General features: G+C 46.9%; 1 protein-coding gene across 1 annotated transcript in view; it reads left to right on the forward strand.

Annotated features, from left to right (window-relative positions):
* poc1b (POC1 centriolar protein B) overlaps positions 1-11,579 on the forward strand; it is a 38,732-nt gene extending 27,153 nt beyond the window's left edge. The window contains exons 11-12 of the mRNA XM_083665971.1: positions 9,762-10,181; positions 10,409-11,579. Coding sequence (XP_083522097.1) covers positions 9,762-10,181; positions 10,409-10,597 — 609 coding nt within the window. The 3' untranslated portion in view covers positions 10,598-11,579. The remainder of the gene's footprint in view (positions 1-9,761; positions 10,182-10,408) is intronic.
* Positions 11,580-14,342: the final 2,763 nt, after the last annotated feature.

Consider the following 14,342-nt stretch of genomic DNA (forward strand, 5'->3'; position numbering starts at 1 on the left):
TAGGTGACCCCTTATCTGTGTGGAGGGAGAACTGCGCCAGAGCCTTTAGTGTTATTACTGTTAATAATTGACCACGCCAGGTCAGGGAACATTAACCGTTGATAAGAGTAGTACATGTACCGTGTAGATTTCAAGCCATTTTTTAGGGCTGTTTATCATAACTAAACCACTCAAACGTAAGATTTGTTCTGCTTTGAGTCTGTCTGCATTCGTCCGTCGTGTTTCAGGTGTCAAGGTCAGATTTACTTTGAAGCCCTTGTCAGCCCCTCCACTGCGTACCGACACAACATGTTTCAAGCAGTCATAACAAAACGACAGACAAAAAACATTTATTTGAAGCAGTTGGAAGTAATGTTTTTTTGCTCATCACCAAAGCTGTCAACTCCTCCCTCTTAACTGGTAATGCCCCCCTGCCCTAAAGCTTGCTGCTGTCACCCCCATACTTCAAAAACCTGGATTGGACCCGGACACCCCCAACAACTATATATCCCTGTCTCAAACCTCCCTTTCCTGTCCAAAATATTGGAAATATTGGAGTTGTAGCCTCCCAGATGAAAATCTACCTGGACTCAAAAACAACCTCTACAAGCCATTTCAGTCTGGCTTCATAGCCATTTCAGTACTGAAACAGCACTCCTAAAAGTCATTAATGATCAACTGCTCTCTGCTGACGCCGGATCCTTCAGCATCCTCAGTGACCTCACTTGACCTCAGTGCCGCTTTTGACACCATCGCCACTCCATCACCAGGACTAAACATTGGACTTGGGGGGGGGGGGGGGGGGGGGGGCTTCTCCACTGCAGCCCCTACTCTTTGAAACACTCTCCCAAACCACATCAAATAATTCAGCGCGCTCTCCTCCTTCAAACGATCCCTCAAAACCCAAATCTTTTTAAACTTGCTTTTAATCTTTAACTATTGTTATTGTAGTTTTTACTGACTGTGCTTTAATTTTACTTTTTATGTATCCATTAATTCTTGTTCTCTCCATCAAATGTAGTAAATGTATTTGAGTACTGAGAAAAGCACTATACAAAATAAATGCATTATTATTGCTCTGCAGACCCGCTTACCTCTGATTCCGTCTGCCTGCATTTGACCCACACACCAATCGCTCACATACACACACACACACACACACACACACACACACATATTTCTCTCATGCACGCGCGCAGTGAGCCGACGGAAGGCCATGATAATCAATTACCCACGGGGAGGGCTGTGACATCAGCTTCTCAGAGCCAGCCGAATTTAATTTCCTGCCCCTCATCCGCTTGGTAATGCCAGGTTAATGGCTTCCTGCTCTGATGCATTATGGCCACGCTGCCACTGTGCTCATTTGTGTCTGCCACAGTCTGCCCCTGTCTACTACACGGCTGTGGCTGACCTGAACTCGTGTGTGTGTGTGTGTGTGTGTGTGTGTGTGTGTGTGTGTGTGTGTGTGTGTGTGTGTGTGTGTGTGTGTGTGTGTGTGTGTGTGTGTGTGTGTGTGTGTGTGTGTGTGTGTGTGTGTGTGTGTGTGTGTGTGTGTGTGTGTGTGTGTGTGTGTGTACAGTTTGCACTAAGGCTGGATCTGCTGTTGCCAGCCCCACGTTTTTCTCACACTCTTTCCCTCTCTCACACACACACACACACACACACACTATCCGGATCATCGTCATTATGGGTCTCTCAGCAGAAGTGCTCATTAAAACCCATAGGTGCTGCAGGTTCACACACAGATGAACAGTATGACATGTACTGTGCTAGCAACATGTTCTTTTGCTACCCGGGGATTGGCTTCAGCCTCATTACCCAGTTGATAGCAGGGCTGTTTTATGCTCATGTGGCTGCTCCCTTGTCTATCCTCATACACGGGTCATAACGTGGTTCTTCTGAGGCCTTATGTTAGGCTCCTGGTTCTTTCATGGTCGTGTGTGGACTTGCTAAGTTGTTGTCAACACAGGATGAAGAGGATTAAGTGGTGTGCTGAAAGCAGGATGCTTTGTCATTTTTAGCGTAGATCCTGTTGCCAAGACCACCTGCATTTTGATATGACCAGCGATCGAGGTGTGTACAACGATGGCTGCATGAGAGGGCCTCCGTGTTTTAGCTGGATACGTCTCGTCGACTCTGCGTGAAACACACTCCAGTGCAATTAAGACAGTCAGCCACCATTTGAAAATCAATGTGAGTCATACCTCTCTCCCTCCTGCCTTCTCTCCTTCTCTCTCTAGTGTCAATCACTACATTATTACCTTGTTTGATCCCATCTGAGTGATTGATAGATACACTCACAAGATACACTGCTTTGAGTTTGTGTGTGTGTGTGTGTGTGTGTGTGCGTGTGTGTGTGAGAGAGACACCTCAGCCTCAACACAGCCTCCTGTGTTTCATAGCGAGCGCCAGCCTCAGGAGGCTTAACCTCCATTTCCCTTTATGCTTTATGATGACTCATATTCGCATGACGTCGTTACATAAGAGGGGCTGACTATCCTCTGGAACCCCTCCAGAGATGGTCACAGCCCATTCAACCCCCGTCGCCAGCTGTAGAACGTAAACAACAACAACAACAACGACAACAATAACAACTGTTACAAATTAACCTAAAAAAACACTAAAAAAACGACTATTGAATGAATGAAGGGTGCTATTTTCACGGCTAGACCTGCCTCTTTTCCAGATCAGACCCATCTCTATATGCCAACCAAACAACAATAACAACATCATCAATGACAGCACAAGTAAATTGAAGTTTAACCAACACATCCAGCTATCAAGCCTTTTTAACCATGGCCTCTGTTGCCTGCAGTATATAACCTAAAACATCAAAGCCAACGATGGCAACATCGACAAAAACAACAGTTACACTTGAACCCAAACAAGCAGCTCGAAATAGCAAATCGTCAGTTGCACCGAGCCCTTTCTTCCCTAACCATGAGCTACGGCTACCAACAGAACAGCAGTTACAATTCAACAAAGACATCTAGCCATGGAGTGGGCCTTTTTAAAGAGCGCCATTCAGCAGGTTTATCCAATGCGAACAGTCCACATCATGACTTCTCTGCCAGTGTGACTCATACCTCCTTAAGGAGAGAGAATTAATTGAGGGTTAGTTCAGTCTGATATCGGAATACGGAGCGCGGCAGAATAATAGTCGCCGTTATTTCCTGCACAAACTCCCTGCCTGACAAAGGCTCCCGTCACCATACCAACCCCTAACAGAACAACAGCCTCTCGGTTCTTCCCAGGACAAAGATATTTACGATGTTACTCAATGTTGACAAGCACTGAGTCAATGTCACAGATGTTCATTAATGGTCTCCTAGTATTAGTAATAGTGTTTTTAATAGAGCTTGCATTAAAAGCAGTATCTCATGCTTTTAACATAGAGGCCTCTTGTTTGTTTGTCACAGAGACAGGCATTGTAGAGCTCTCAGCAGAGAGCTATTTTAATATGGGTGTATAACGTGATTACATTATGTTACATTTACGTTGATAATTGGTTTGCATTCATCATCTCTGCAGGACTGTGGGACCATTCATTCATGCGCTGACCATGCACACGACAGTGACGAAGAATGAGTCTGAGTTTCACCAGCCAAGCTTTTTGCAGTTTGTCAAAGTGATGTCATATTGCAGTGATATTTGTCTCTGTTTACATTGATGTCTGCAGGACCGCTCGTTGCTCCTGCAGCTCATGCATGCGCTGAACATGCCCACGCCAGTGGAGCACAGAGAATCAGGTGTTTGAGTAGAACGTCCTCCCTGCGATGCACCGTCTGGGTGTTAGACGCAATTTAGGCTGTAGCGTCTCTCTTTCTAGCGATGAGTCATCGGCGTGCTCTCAGCGGAGCTCGGTGGCAGACTGCTCTCTCATTCATCCTCCAGAACTGGGTCAGAATGCCTGGGTCTCACCTCACGGTGTCTGCCTGCTGCCCCTCTCCCCTGTAAGGGTTCCCCCCTCTCCCTCCCTCATTATGTATTCACACGTAAGCTCTTTTAGGGGGGATGTTTCTCTTCTTCCCTAGGCTTGGAGTGTTTTTTACTTATGATTTGAAGGTCTTTCATGCATTCATGTTCACTCGCCATTGAGAGAGAGTGAGTGAGAATGAATGAATGCACCAATGAAATGGGATTAGATAAAGAAGAAAAAAAATAGAGGGAGGAGGGAGAGGGCATTGTGTGTGTGTGTGTGTGTGTGTGTGTGTGTGTCCATGTTTGTGTGTGTGTTGAGATTGAGGTATCAGTCAACCTGTCATTAAATCTTGACAGCTCAGTGCTGTTTTTATTGCTGTGGCCAGTAGTTAACTGTTCCCGTTTTGAGGCGCTTGCACTGGTCACAATCACAATATGACATAACCTCTTAGTCACAGACCAGTTCTGAAAGATTTTTTCATGGCATCTGTGGAGCAGGTTATTTTTGCCTGTGTGCGTGTGGGCGGCTGCAGTGCAGAGGTATGAGACAAGCGGGAGAGAGAGAGAGACAGAGAGAGAGAGACGGAGAGAGACAGACAGAGAGAGAGAAGGAGAGAGACAGAGAGAGAGAGAGAAGGAGAGATGAAGAGATGTAGAGGAAGTAGCCACTTCCTCAGAGCCACATGACCCACCTTTGGTTCCCTCTTCTTTCAAAACAAGCTTTTCAAAAGCATAATAGGCTCAATGGAGCACAAAGGCTCAAATCCAGTCAGATCAGATCAGCTGGAGATGTTTTTCAGTGTGTGCGTGAGAGAGAGAGAGAGAGAGAGAGAGAGATGCCCCCTCAGACTGTGTGTCTGTGTGTGAGCATAACTGGTAATAAATGATCCCTTTAGCCGCCCACTGCCTGATCTGTTATTTGGAAAGCTGAAGAGGAAACAGAGCTTTGAGCGCTCTCAAAGCTTTACCTGTCCCTTGACTTCCTGTTGAAGGTCAAAGGTGAGGGGGACAGCTGTTGCTGTTGGTTCCCACACAGGAAGTGGCCTACTTTAACAGGACACTGTATTTTGATATCGCTCCAGCTTGCCAGAATTGCGGCTATTCATCTCAGAGTGACCACATCCTTGTTATGGTATCAAAGAACCCTCGCTGACAATAGGACAAGAGAAATGGAGAGGGATTTAGCTGTGTAGTTAGCAAGCTAGCTGTGTAGTTAGCATGGCAATGTGGCCTTATCTCTCTTGTTGCATGTTGTGTTGTGTTGCCGTGTCATCTTAAATGGACAGAAATAATTTCAGAATATTGAATATGCTTTCACAAATTTGGATTATGGGCATCATGGCAATGCATTTTCAATTTTGATTGACAGCATACTTTGTAGGTGGATGCGAGAGCCGCTGTGTAATCTATACACCCATAACCTGAGCAGCGTTGCAGCTAGTCGGCCTAGATCTTTACTTCCTCAAGACAATGCATCCTGTGAGTAACTGAAAACACGATAAAGCCAAACACTCGGGGTGAGAAGAGGTGGGATCAGTATCAGAGTTGTGTGGTTTCCTGAATCCAGTTGTTCTCTTCTGAATGATCCCTGGTTAATGTGCCAGGAAGCCGCGAGCACGTGCAGGCTAATATGAACCATAATCTTGTGCTGTGGGCCGGGGGCCAGAGAGCAGTCTTAACTCCATTAACCAGCCTCCAGCAGGTACTCACTGCTGCTCCTTAACCTCCGCTTTGATCTCCACCGTTCAAAAGAAAAAATGTTGAAATGACCTGTGTGTGTGTGTGTGTGTGTGTGTGAGCACGTGTATGTGCGTGCCCGTGCGTGTTTTGGAGAGAGAGAATGGGTGGGGTTAAGGGGGAGCTAATGCCTCCTTTGATTTCAATAAGGTTTTCCTTGTACTAGGAGGCTGACTTTAATGGCATTACATGGCATCCTGTGACAAGGAAATGTTCCCTTCCCCTTCAGCAGACGGGCCAGCCCTCTACTCTGCTAGACAAATGTGTTTAACACTACAACCTCCGGGCCCTCATTACTGACCATAGCCTCCAGAGTGATGTCTGGGGACATCCATTATTTGACGTTAGTGATCTCAGTGTAATCATTTAATTGAATCAATACCATGCAAAAAGAATGCACTGGTTGTGTTTAATCAGGACTTAAGAATCATTACAATACCACATGTTGTATTTTAAAGAGCTATATATTGAATATGACATAATGACTTACATAGTTGGTGTAACTGTAAAAACACTAACATTTCAAATGTAATCAGTTTTATTTGTACATCAATTAGAAACTGAAAGTATATGCAATTGGGCGCAATAAGCGTTTTTTTGTATGAATAAAAGTGTTTCAACCTGCGGTCGAATGTGAAGCGCCAATGCTTGGTAAAAGGTAAAAAAAAACTAAAAAAAACAAATGTGAAGCAATAATGACATTGTGATATATTAAATATAAATGTTTCTGTATGCAAGAAGGTCTATACACCAGTCATTTGTTAAAGTTAAAGAAATTAAAGTGGATACGAAATCCTTCCCTTTGCCTTTACGCAAGTGCGTCAGCAAAGTCCACAGCCGAATCTGCCGGCTCTTATGCTCCCAGATTCAACATTCAAAACAAAGCTTCGGATGTTTCTTTGTGCAAGATCCACAGGCAAGTCGGTTGCACATTCCACGTCTCTGGGGTTTTTCCGTGTGCATCTGCCCAACTGACACTGTCTTTTTGCGGGCCGGAGTGCGCCGGGCTGCGGTTGATGAGTTGAATCAAGCGGAAGCCCTGGTGCTGCTTTCCTGGCCCCCGTTTAAATGGAGAGTCTTACTTAGTGGGCCTAACGCCCCATCTACTCAGCTGTCTTCCTTTGTTTTGATTGTTTGTTGCTTCTGTTTATCCTTTATTCCAGTTAGTTTATCCTACTACGACAGCTTTCTTTTTGCGCCAGGAACCAACAAGCACCACAATATTATAAAAAACAAACAATGCAACTATTTGAAACTTTTAAACTTTTACACTCAGCAAGGCCAGCATATGGACAGTCTTAAACCATTAAATGAGAATTAATGTCTTCTAGACTCCATTACCGTGGCCTGCGGTTTATATAATCCTCTGCTTCCTGTGTAGCCTGTCCAGCAGCAACAAAACAAAGGACCAAAGAGTGCTTTGATTGGCCTATTGTTTATCCTCTCCCAGACCACTCAGCTGAAAGAGCTCATCAATATTCCTAATCAGAGGGGTGCGATGGAGTGCCCAGTTAGCGGCTGCCGAGGCTGACATGAATGATTTGGTCGTTGGCATTAATGGGGTATTGGGTACTTGTTGGCGGGCGCGGGGTGAATATGTTACAAGGCTAAGTGCCCACCTGTGTCCACTTGAATGTTCACGACTGGCATGACCGTATAAGGCATGGGGCCTGACGATCAGAAGCCTCTAAATTAAGATCAGAAGTCCTCTTGTTGAGGCTCATATTATTTGCTAATTGTGCCCCTGAAGAAAAAGGCAATGGTAATCCTTTTGTGATTAGACAGTGAGGGTTATTAGATTTGCTAATGGCAGGTTGTCTTTGAAACAGTATCCCTTCCCTGAAAGGGCATCTCGTGACAGTCTGTCGCAACATGCCCCCATGGACCCCATTCACTGTAGGTCGGTTATAGTTGAATTAAACTAATAGCATTGCAGTCTATTTAATTGTGGTCTGTTTCTGCCCGACATCTGATCTGACTGGATTTGGGCACGTCCGCATCTGTAGGCCTACAAGTTCTGCTCTCAAATCAGTGGGAAGCTGCACTCCAGTGGCTTTGTTTTGTTTCGTTGTGCCTCAATGGTACTCATCTCAATACTGCAGTGTTGCAGCCTTCAACCAGTATATTTCATGTTTTGAGGTGATGTCTCACAGTCAGAGTATTACAACCCGTTCAGTACACCTTACATCATATGATATTGCAGTGATAGTAGCAGTAGCAACAGGTAATAGCCCCCAGATGCCAGTTTCAGCTTCAATGTTTTCATATTACTACATTGTTGCATGTTGCAGGCAGAGCACTGCCGCGCTGTCGTCTTATCTGAGAAAGTTTCCTTTGTGTGTCATGGCGGCCTCGCCCACCCTCCTCCCACCGACCTGACAGCAGAGCTGGCACCGCGCCGCCACCGATGGCCTTGGTTGCTGTGGCAATGAGCCGTGGCCCACGGTTCCACATGGCACGGGAGACGAGCACAGACGTGCCCCCTCAGACTGTGTGTGTGTGTGTGTGTGTGTGTGTGTGTGTGTGTGTGTGTGTGTGTGTGTGTGTGTGTGTGTGTGTGTGTGTGTGTGTGTGTGAGAGAGAGAGAAGAGAGAGAGAGCACATGCATTATTTTTCAAGTTTGCATGCGTGCGCACGTGTATCCAGCCAGAGTATCCTGCCTTTTCATTTTTGATTGCACCCAAACTTCCTGCAAGAGAGAAAAAAAAAGGGGAAGAAGAAGTGAAAAAGAGAGAAGGATGGAAGGAGTCGGGTCTGGGTCTGCTGAGTGTAAATGAGCAGAACAGATGTAACCCAGATGTGGCCGGGGGGCCAGAGAGAGAGAGAACGAGAGAAAAACAGAAAGAAAGAGAAGAGCCCAGACAAGAGTCCCCATTCACACACTGACAGCTTTGTTCACCTCCAGTCAGGACCTACCCCTCCTTCTCCCTTCCTCTCCTCTCCTGCCCTCCTCTTCTCATCCCTTCATCCCCCCCCCCCACCAGTCCACTCTCCCCCCTCCCCAGTCTCTTTGATGTGAGGACACTGCACAGGAAGCAAGGCCGGAATCGATTCCTCCATGCATTAGGCCAGGAATGTGTGACCCCCCCCCCATCTCCTCCTCCTCTCTTTACCTCCTCCTCTTCTCCTGTGTCTGTTTTTCTCTCCTTTTTTTTTTTCTTTTCTTTCTCTGTCTCTCTTCGTGTACCCTGTGCCCCCCCTCACCCCCCCCCTGGCAGGAAGCTGGGTAGAACATTGTGTTTATCTGTGTCAGTGCCTGTGTTAAGACACTGCTCTTGATGTGGTGGGTTGGAGGGCAAAGGAGGCACAGTGTGTTCATTTGTGATTGTGTAACGCTGATCTGAAATCAGTACGCCGGTGCGTTTTGTTGATCTGTGAATGGGCCTGGGTTGTGTTCCACCAAGCAGAAACAACAAGTGAGCCATTAAACACAGATCTCTTTTTTTCTTTTCTTGTTTATATATATATATAGAAGAAGTCTAATGTTGAGAGAATATCATCATATTATTGTTTTTTTGTTTTTTTTAAAGTAAAGTTGAAGACATTTCCTCATGAACGAGAGAACACAGAGTTGCCTCACAATTAAATATTTCAGAATGTTAGCTGGCCATAACTCGCTGATCCAGCTTGAGAGAAAGAGTCCCTGATCTGAAGTCATCGGCGGGCCAAGAGAATGAGTCACCCTCCCCAAGTCTCACAGGCCATAACCGCCCCAAGGTCTCCCCTCCTCTCCTCCACGGTAAAAACATTAGAAGCCTCGTGAAAGGGGGGGAGAGGAGGACAAGGGCTAAGCTGTAGCATTCGCGGGGTTAATTAATTTGCAATGCTTTATCACCGCCATTACCGATACTTCCTATACATGCGTTTCCGATGAGCTCTTGATGAAGCATGCTAGACTGAGTTAGCCTCGCCAAGCGCTCATTACTTTGAGCGGGATTAATTGTTCTCTAATGGAATCTTCCTCCATCAAATTCAGCACATCGCTATATGTTGTTTTGTTGTGGTTTTGAAAAGGCGAAGAGATCACCCGTTGAAATGCAATTGATTGAAGACGACCATTTTTCTCTGTCCCTCTTGTCCTCCTTCTCCGTCACATCTCCCCCCCCCCCCCCATCGTCTTCCAGAACGTCAACAGGTACAGTAACGGGTTGCCAGTGCATGGGGACACTGGCGGCCATGCCAACGGGTTGCCTTCACGTCGTGTTGCCAGCCGCAGCCACAGTCCCAGCCGCAGCCACAGTCCCAGCCGCAGCCACAGTCCCAGCCGCATCCACAGCCCCAGCCGCATCCACAGCCCCAGCCGCATCCACAGCCCCCGCCGCAGCCACAGCCCCAGCCTCAGTGACAGTGGTGGCAGTGGGAAGGGTGCTGCAGCAGAGGAGGCCTACTCCCAGACCCGGTCTGGACGTGGTGGACGAGGGAGAAGGACCGAGGAGGAGGAGGAGGGGGGGAGGACATACCCTCTGGAGGTGCGCTCGGGCCTCCCCATGAGCTTCAGCAGCACCCTGCAGCACATCGTCCAACAGCTGGACGTCCTCACACGGGTGAACTGACAACCTCTGTCTCTCTCTCTCTCTCTCTTTCTCTCTCTCTCTCTCTCTCTCTGGCAACCCTGGCTAGATGTCTTCACCCATTCAGTCTTCAGTCAAGGGCTTGTGTCACGAGGGTTGAACGTTACAGACCATTCAGATACAAATGTATTGTGTAAACAGATATGCAGGGAGTCATGTCTACTCTTCACTCTATTTCTCTCTGTCTTTCTCTCTCTCAGACAGTGTCAGTCCTGGAAGAGCGCCTCACCTTGACGGAGGACAAGCTGAAAGACTGTCTGCACAACCAGGCCCAGATTATACAGCAGGTGCGAGTGGAGGAGAGGGAGAAGAGAGAGAGGGAGGAGGAGGAGGAGGAAGAAGAAGAAGAGAGGGAGGGGGAGAGCGGATCTCCTGTCTCTTCTGCATAGGACCAGCCCCCTCCTCTCCACACACACACACACACACACCAAAACAATCTCACCCCTCCTCCCAGCCAGTTGGACCAAGGTGTGTGTGTGTGTGTGTGTGTTTTGGGTAGAGGTGAGGGATTTGAGGGGGTCCTTAACCTCCATCTTGGTGGTCCCCTCTCAGGGGTCAATGACTTAATCAGGATCGGGGGCGGGGGTTGAGGTCTTCCGTGTTGGAATGTGCCCCCCCCCCCCGCCTCAAATGACTCCCAATTTACTCTCTCGACTCTTCTAAGGACATACAGCTGTATCGCACAGTACAGTCTGTGGGACATTCACTTAAACCAAAGCTTTGGGACTGGGTTATGGACGTGTGTGTGTTGTGTGAGCTTGGATGCGTATATAAATGTGTGTGTGTGTGTGTGTGTCTGTGTCTGTGTGTAGGTTTATGAGCTTGTGTCCGTGTGTGTGTGTGTCTGTGTGTTTGTGTGGGCCGAACGATCCGTCGGAGGCCCCCTGAAAAATTCCCTTGGTCCTGGTGGAGGACAGCTGCAGCTATGAAAACAGACGCTGGTGTTTGGACAGTGTGGAGGGAGCGGAGCATTCCTCTGGGCTCCAGAGGACAGGACAGGCCCAGGGCAGGGCAGGCCACTGCACAGCCGCCTCACGCCTCCCTCCTGTCTGTCTGTCTGTCTTGTCTGTGTGTGTGTGTGTGTGTGTGTGTGTGTGTGTGTGTGTGTGTGTGTGTGTGTGTGTGTGTGTGTGTGTGTGTGTGTGTGCGCGCGCGTGTGTGTGTGTGCGCGCGCGTGTGTGTGTGCACGCGTGTGTGTGTGTACGCACGCGCCTGGGCGCTCTTTTTCATGCAATATGTCAGATATGTGTATAACAACATGATTGTGTGCATTTGTATCTGAATCGTGTCTATTTTCTCACTTGTCCTCATGTATTCGCTTTAATACTGATTACATTTATACAAATAAATTGAATGTATTGCATAATGTCATATCAGCAGTTTCTGTGTATGTATGTATGTATGTATGTATGTATGTATGTATGTATGTATGTGTGTGTGTCTTGCTGTTTATGTCTATGTATATGTTCAATATGTCTTTGTATGCCGTCTCTATGCGTCTGTGTAGCTTAACTTCGATGCCTGTTTATTAATATACAGCGATATGCATCTCAGTATCCCTGGCAGGGTATGCATGTACATACATGTATGTATATTCTCCATTTTTAATGAAGTATCTTGTGCCTGTTTATGTTTTGAGTGAGCTGTTCCTCTGAACAGAGGACACGACTTCTTGTTTACGTTTCCAGCAGTCGAGATGGTGGTTAGAGATGGTGGTCGAGACCCGGGTGGAAGCAGTAAAAAAGCCACACAAAGGGGTTCTCTCCGGTGGCTCCTGTTTGCTCTCCCTACCACATCCTTCCTCGTGGCCCTGGTCCCCCCCCCCACCCCCCGTTACATAAATGTATTTAACCTTTATTTATACAGGGGAAACACACTGAGACCAAGGCCTCTTTTGCAGGGCACCTTGTCCACGATATTTACACAATAACAACACAACACATAAAAAATACATCACATCTTTCACCAAGGAGGTCCTCAATTAACACTCTAAATTGCCCAAGTGGCACCAGAACATCCAACAGATTAATTTGTTTTAGATTGTTCCAGCAGTTAGGTGCACCATAGCTAAAAGAGGATTTACCCAATTGCTCCTCTGTATGTTTTCTGAACGTCAGTCTTTGTCAAATAAAATGCCCAGGTATTTATAAGTGGGGATATGCTCAATGGGGGCACCACCCAAAGTACCTATGCATTTTTCTGTGATTTGGTAAATAACATATATTTTGTCTTTCCAGCATTAAGCACCAACCTCAGCCCAACAAATGCTCTCTGTAGGACATTCAATGCAGACTGTAGCTCAGAAATAGCCTGGTCAATTGTGGGGGCAATAGCATATACAACAGTATCCTCGGCATATAGATACAAGTTACAATTATTTACAGATAATCCAATATTGTTGATGTAAATAGTACAAAGAACCGGACCAAGAATCGATCCTTGTGGAACACCCATTGTTAAGTCCGGAAAACCTGATTGAACACCATCAGTTAAGACATACCGCGTTCTGACAAAACGTCTGGGTTTGCCTCTTGAGTCCATGTGTTGATGAAGTCCATTTTATTTCTTAGGCGTCAGGCATTTAAATGTAGTAGTCCAAGCCCATTCATCATTTTAAAATCGTCTGGTGTTTCTAGGGTGGGCAACTCCCCAGAGGCCTAGGCCAATTTGCTAGCCTGTGCTGGAACAGGGTTTATTGGCAGTGTATGAAGGAAATGGATTGGGGTTACTTTAACAGGGCTAGGACTTGTAGAAAGTGGCTTGTAGAAAGAGGCCTAGGCCTGGGGACAGATCCACTGTACCGGCAGGGAGGAGCGAAGGATTTAGGGTTTCATGCTACGTTTAATGCAAAAAGCGACTCCAGGCACGTGCACACGTGCAGACAGTACACACACACACACACACACACACACACAGGCATACGCATACTGTCCAACTTTCATTTGCACCATGTGTATACACCCATACTGTAGGCCTCATTTGCCAGAACACACGCACACGGGTGTATAAACCCTATTGTGTTTCACCCTAATCAGTTATGCACAGTTCAAGCTCCTTAAAGTCTCCTTTAATGACTTCCTAGAGGTGAGACTTCCTGTTGATGTTATTGTGGGGGCCCCTCATTAAAACAGATGTTTTTGTTGACCCACAGACCAGTGGAATGCATGTAAATCTGAGCTTGGAGGGGCTTTTTATTGCGAAAGAGTATGTTTGCGTGTTTTGTGTGTGCATGTGTATACGTTTATTGGCGTGTGTTGGAGGAAGTGGCTGCTCATGTTGTTGTGATCATATGGGGGCGAGGGGGGGGGAGTGTGTGTGTGTGTGTGTGTGTGTGTGTTTCGTGTGTGTGTGTGTGTGTGTGTGTGTGTGTGTGTGTGTGTGTGTGTGTGTGTGTGTGTGTGTGTGTGTGTGTCAGATGTGAGGCAGAGAGGATCAGCCACTAACGCTGCTGTTGCCTCTGCTGCCCAGGGGGGCACACATGGTAAAACGGTTCCCTCTCAGAGACACGAAGAGGCGGAAGGTAAACATTATCTTTACCCCCACAGACTTCAGAGGCCTCTTCTTCTTCTTCCTCCTCCTCCTCCTCCCCCACCCCCCTTTTCCCTCCACTGGCAGGCGCTGAAAAACAGAGGGATTATCTTTTAGGAAATTCCCTCTAACCCCCTTCAGGGGATGAACAGATAAACACAGGCCTGGGACAAAGGAGGGAGCGAAGAGGAGAAGGAGAGGGGAGGGGAGGGGAGGGGGCTCCGCCCACGCCTATCAGATTGCAATAAGGGCCTCTGTCTTAAACTCAGGATCTGTTTGTATCTCGAGGTAAACGTACTGTACAGTACACACACACACACACACACACACTCAGTGACACCTGTTCAAATACAGCCAGTAGGGTTAGCCGTGACACCTGAACACTGTTAGATCTGTCTGTTTGCATGGGTTTGTTTATGATTCAGCATGAGTTGCTATGGACCGCACATTAAAATATCATTTTCCCCTTGATGCACATACTGACTGACATTTGTTACATTCGTTTGAGTGCACACTTAGTAGTTCTTGTAACAAGTCACATGCTTACTTTTACCCTATGTTCACCTGCATTGTTGGACCGACAGCATGGGCGCCATGTTTGTTACA

The sequence above is a fragment of the Argentina silus genome, assembly GCF_951799395.1.
Source record: "Argentina silus genome assembly, chromosome: 3".
NCBI lineage: Eukaryota > Metazoa > Chordata > Actinopteri > Argentiniformes > Argentinidae > Argentina > Argentina silus.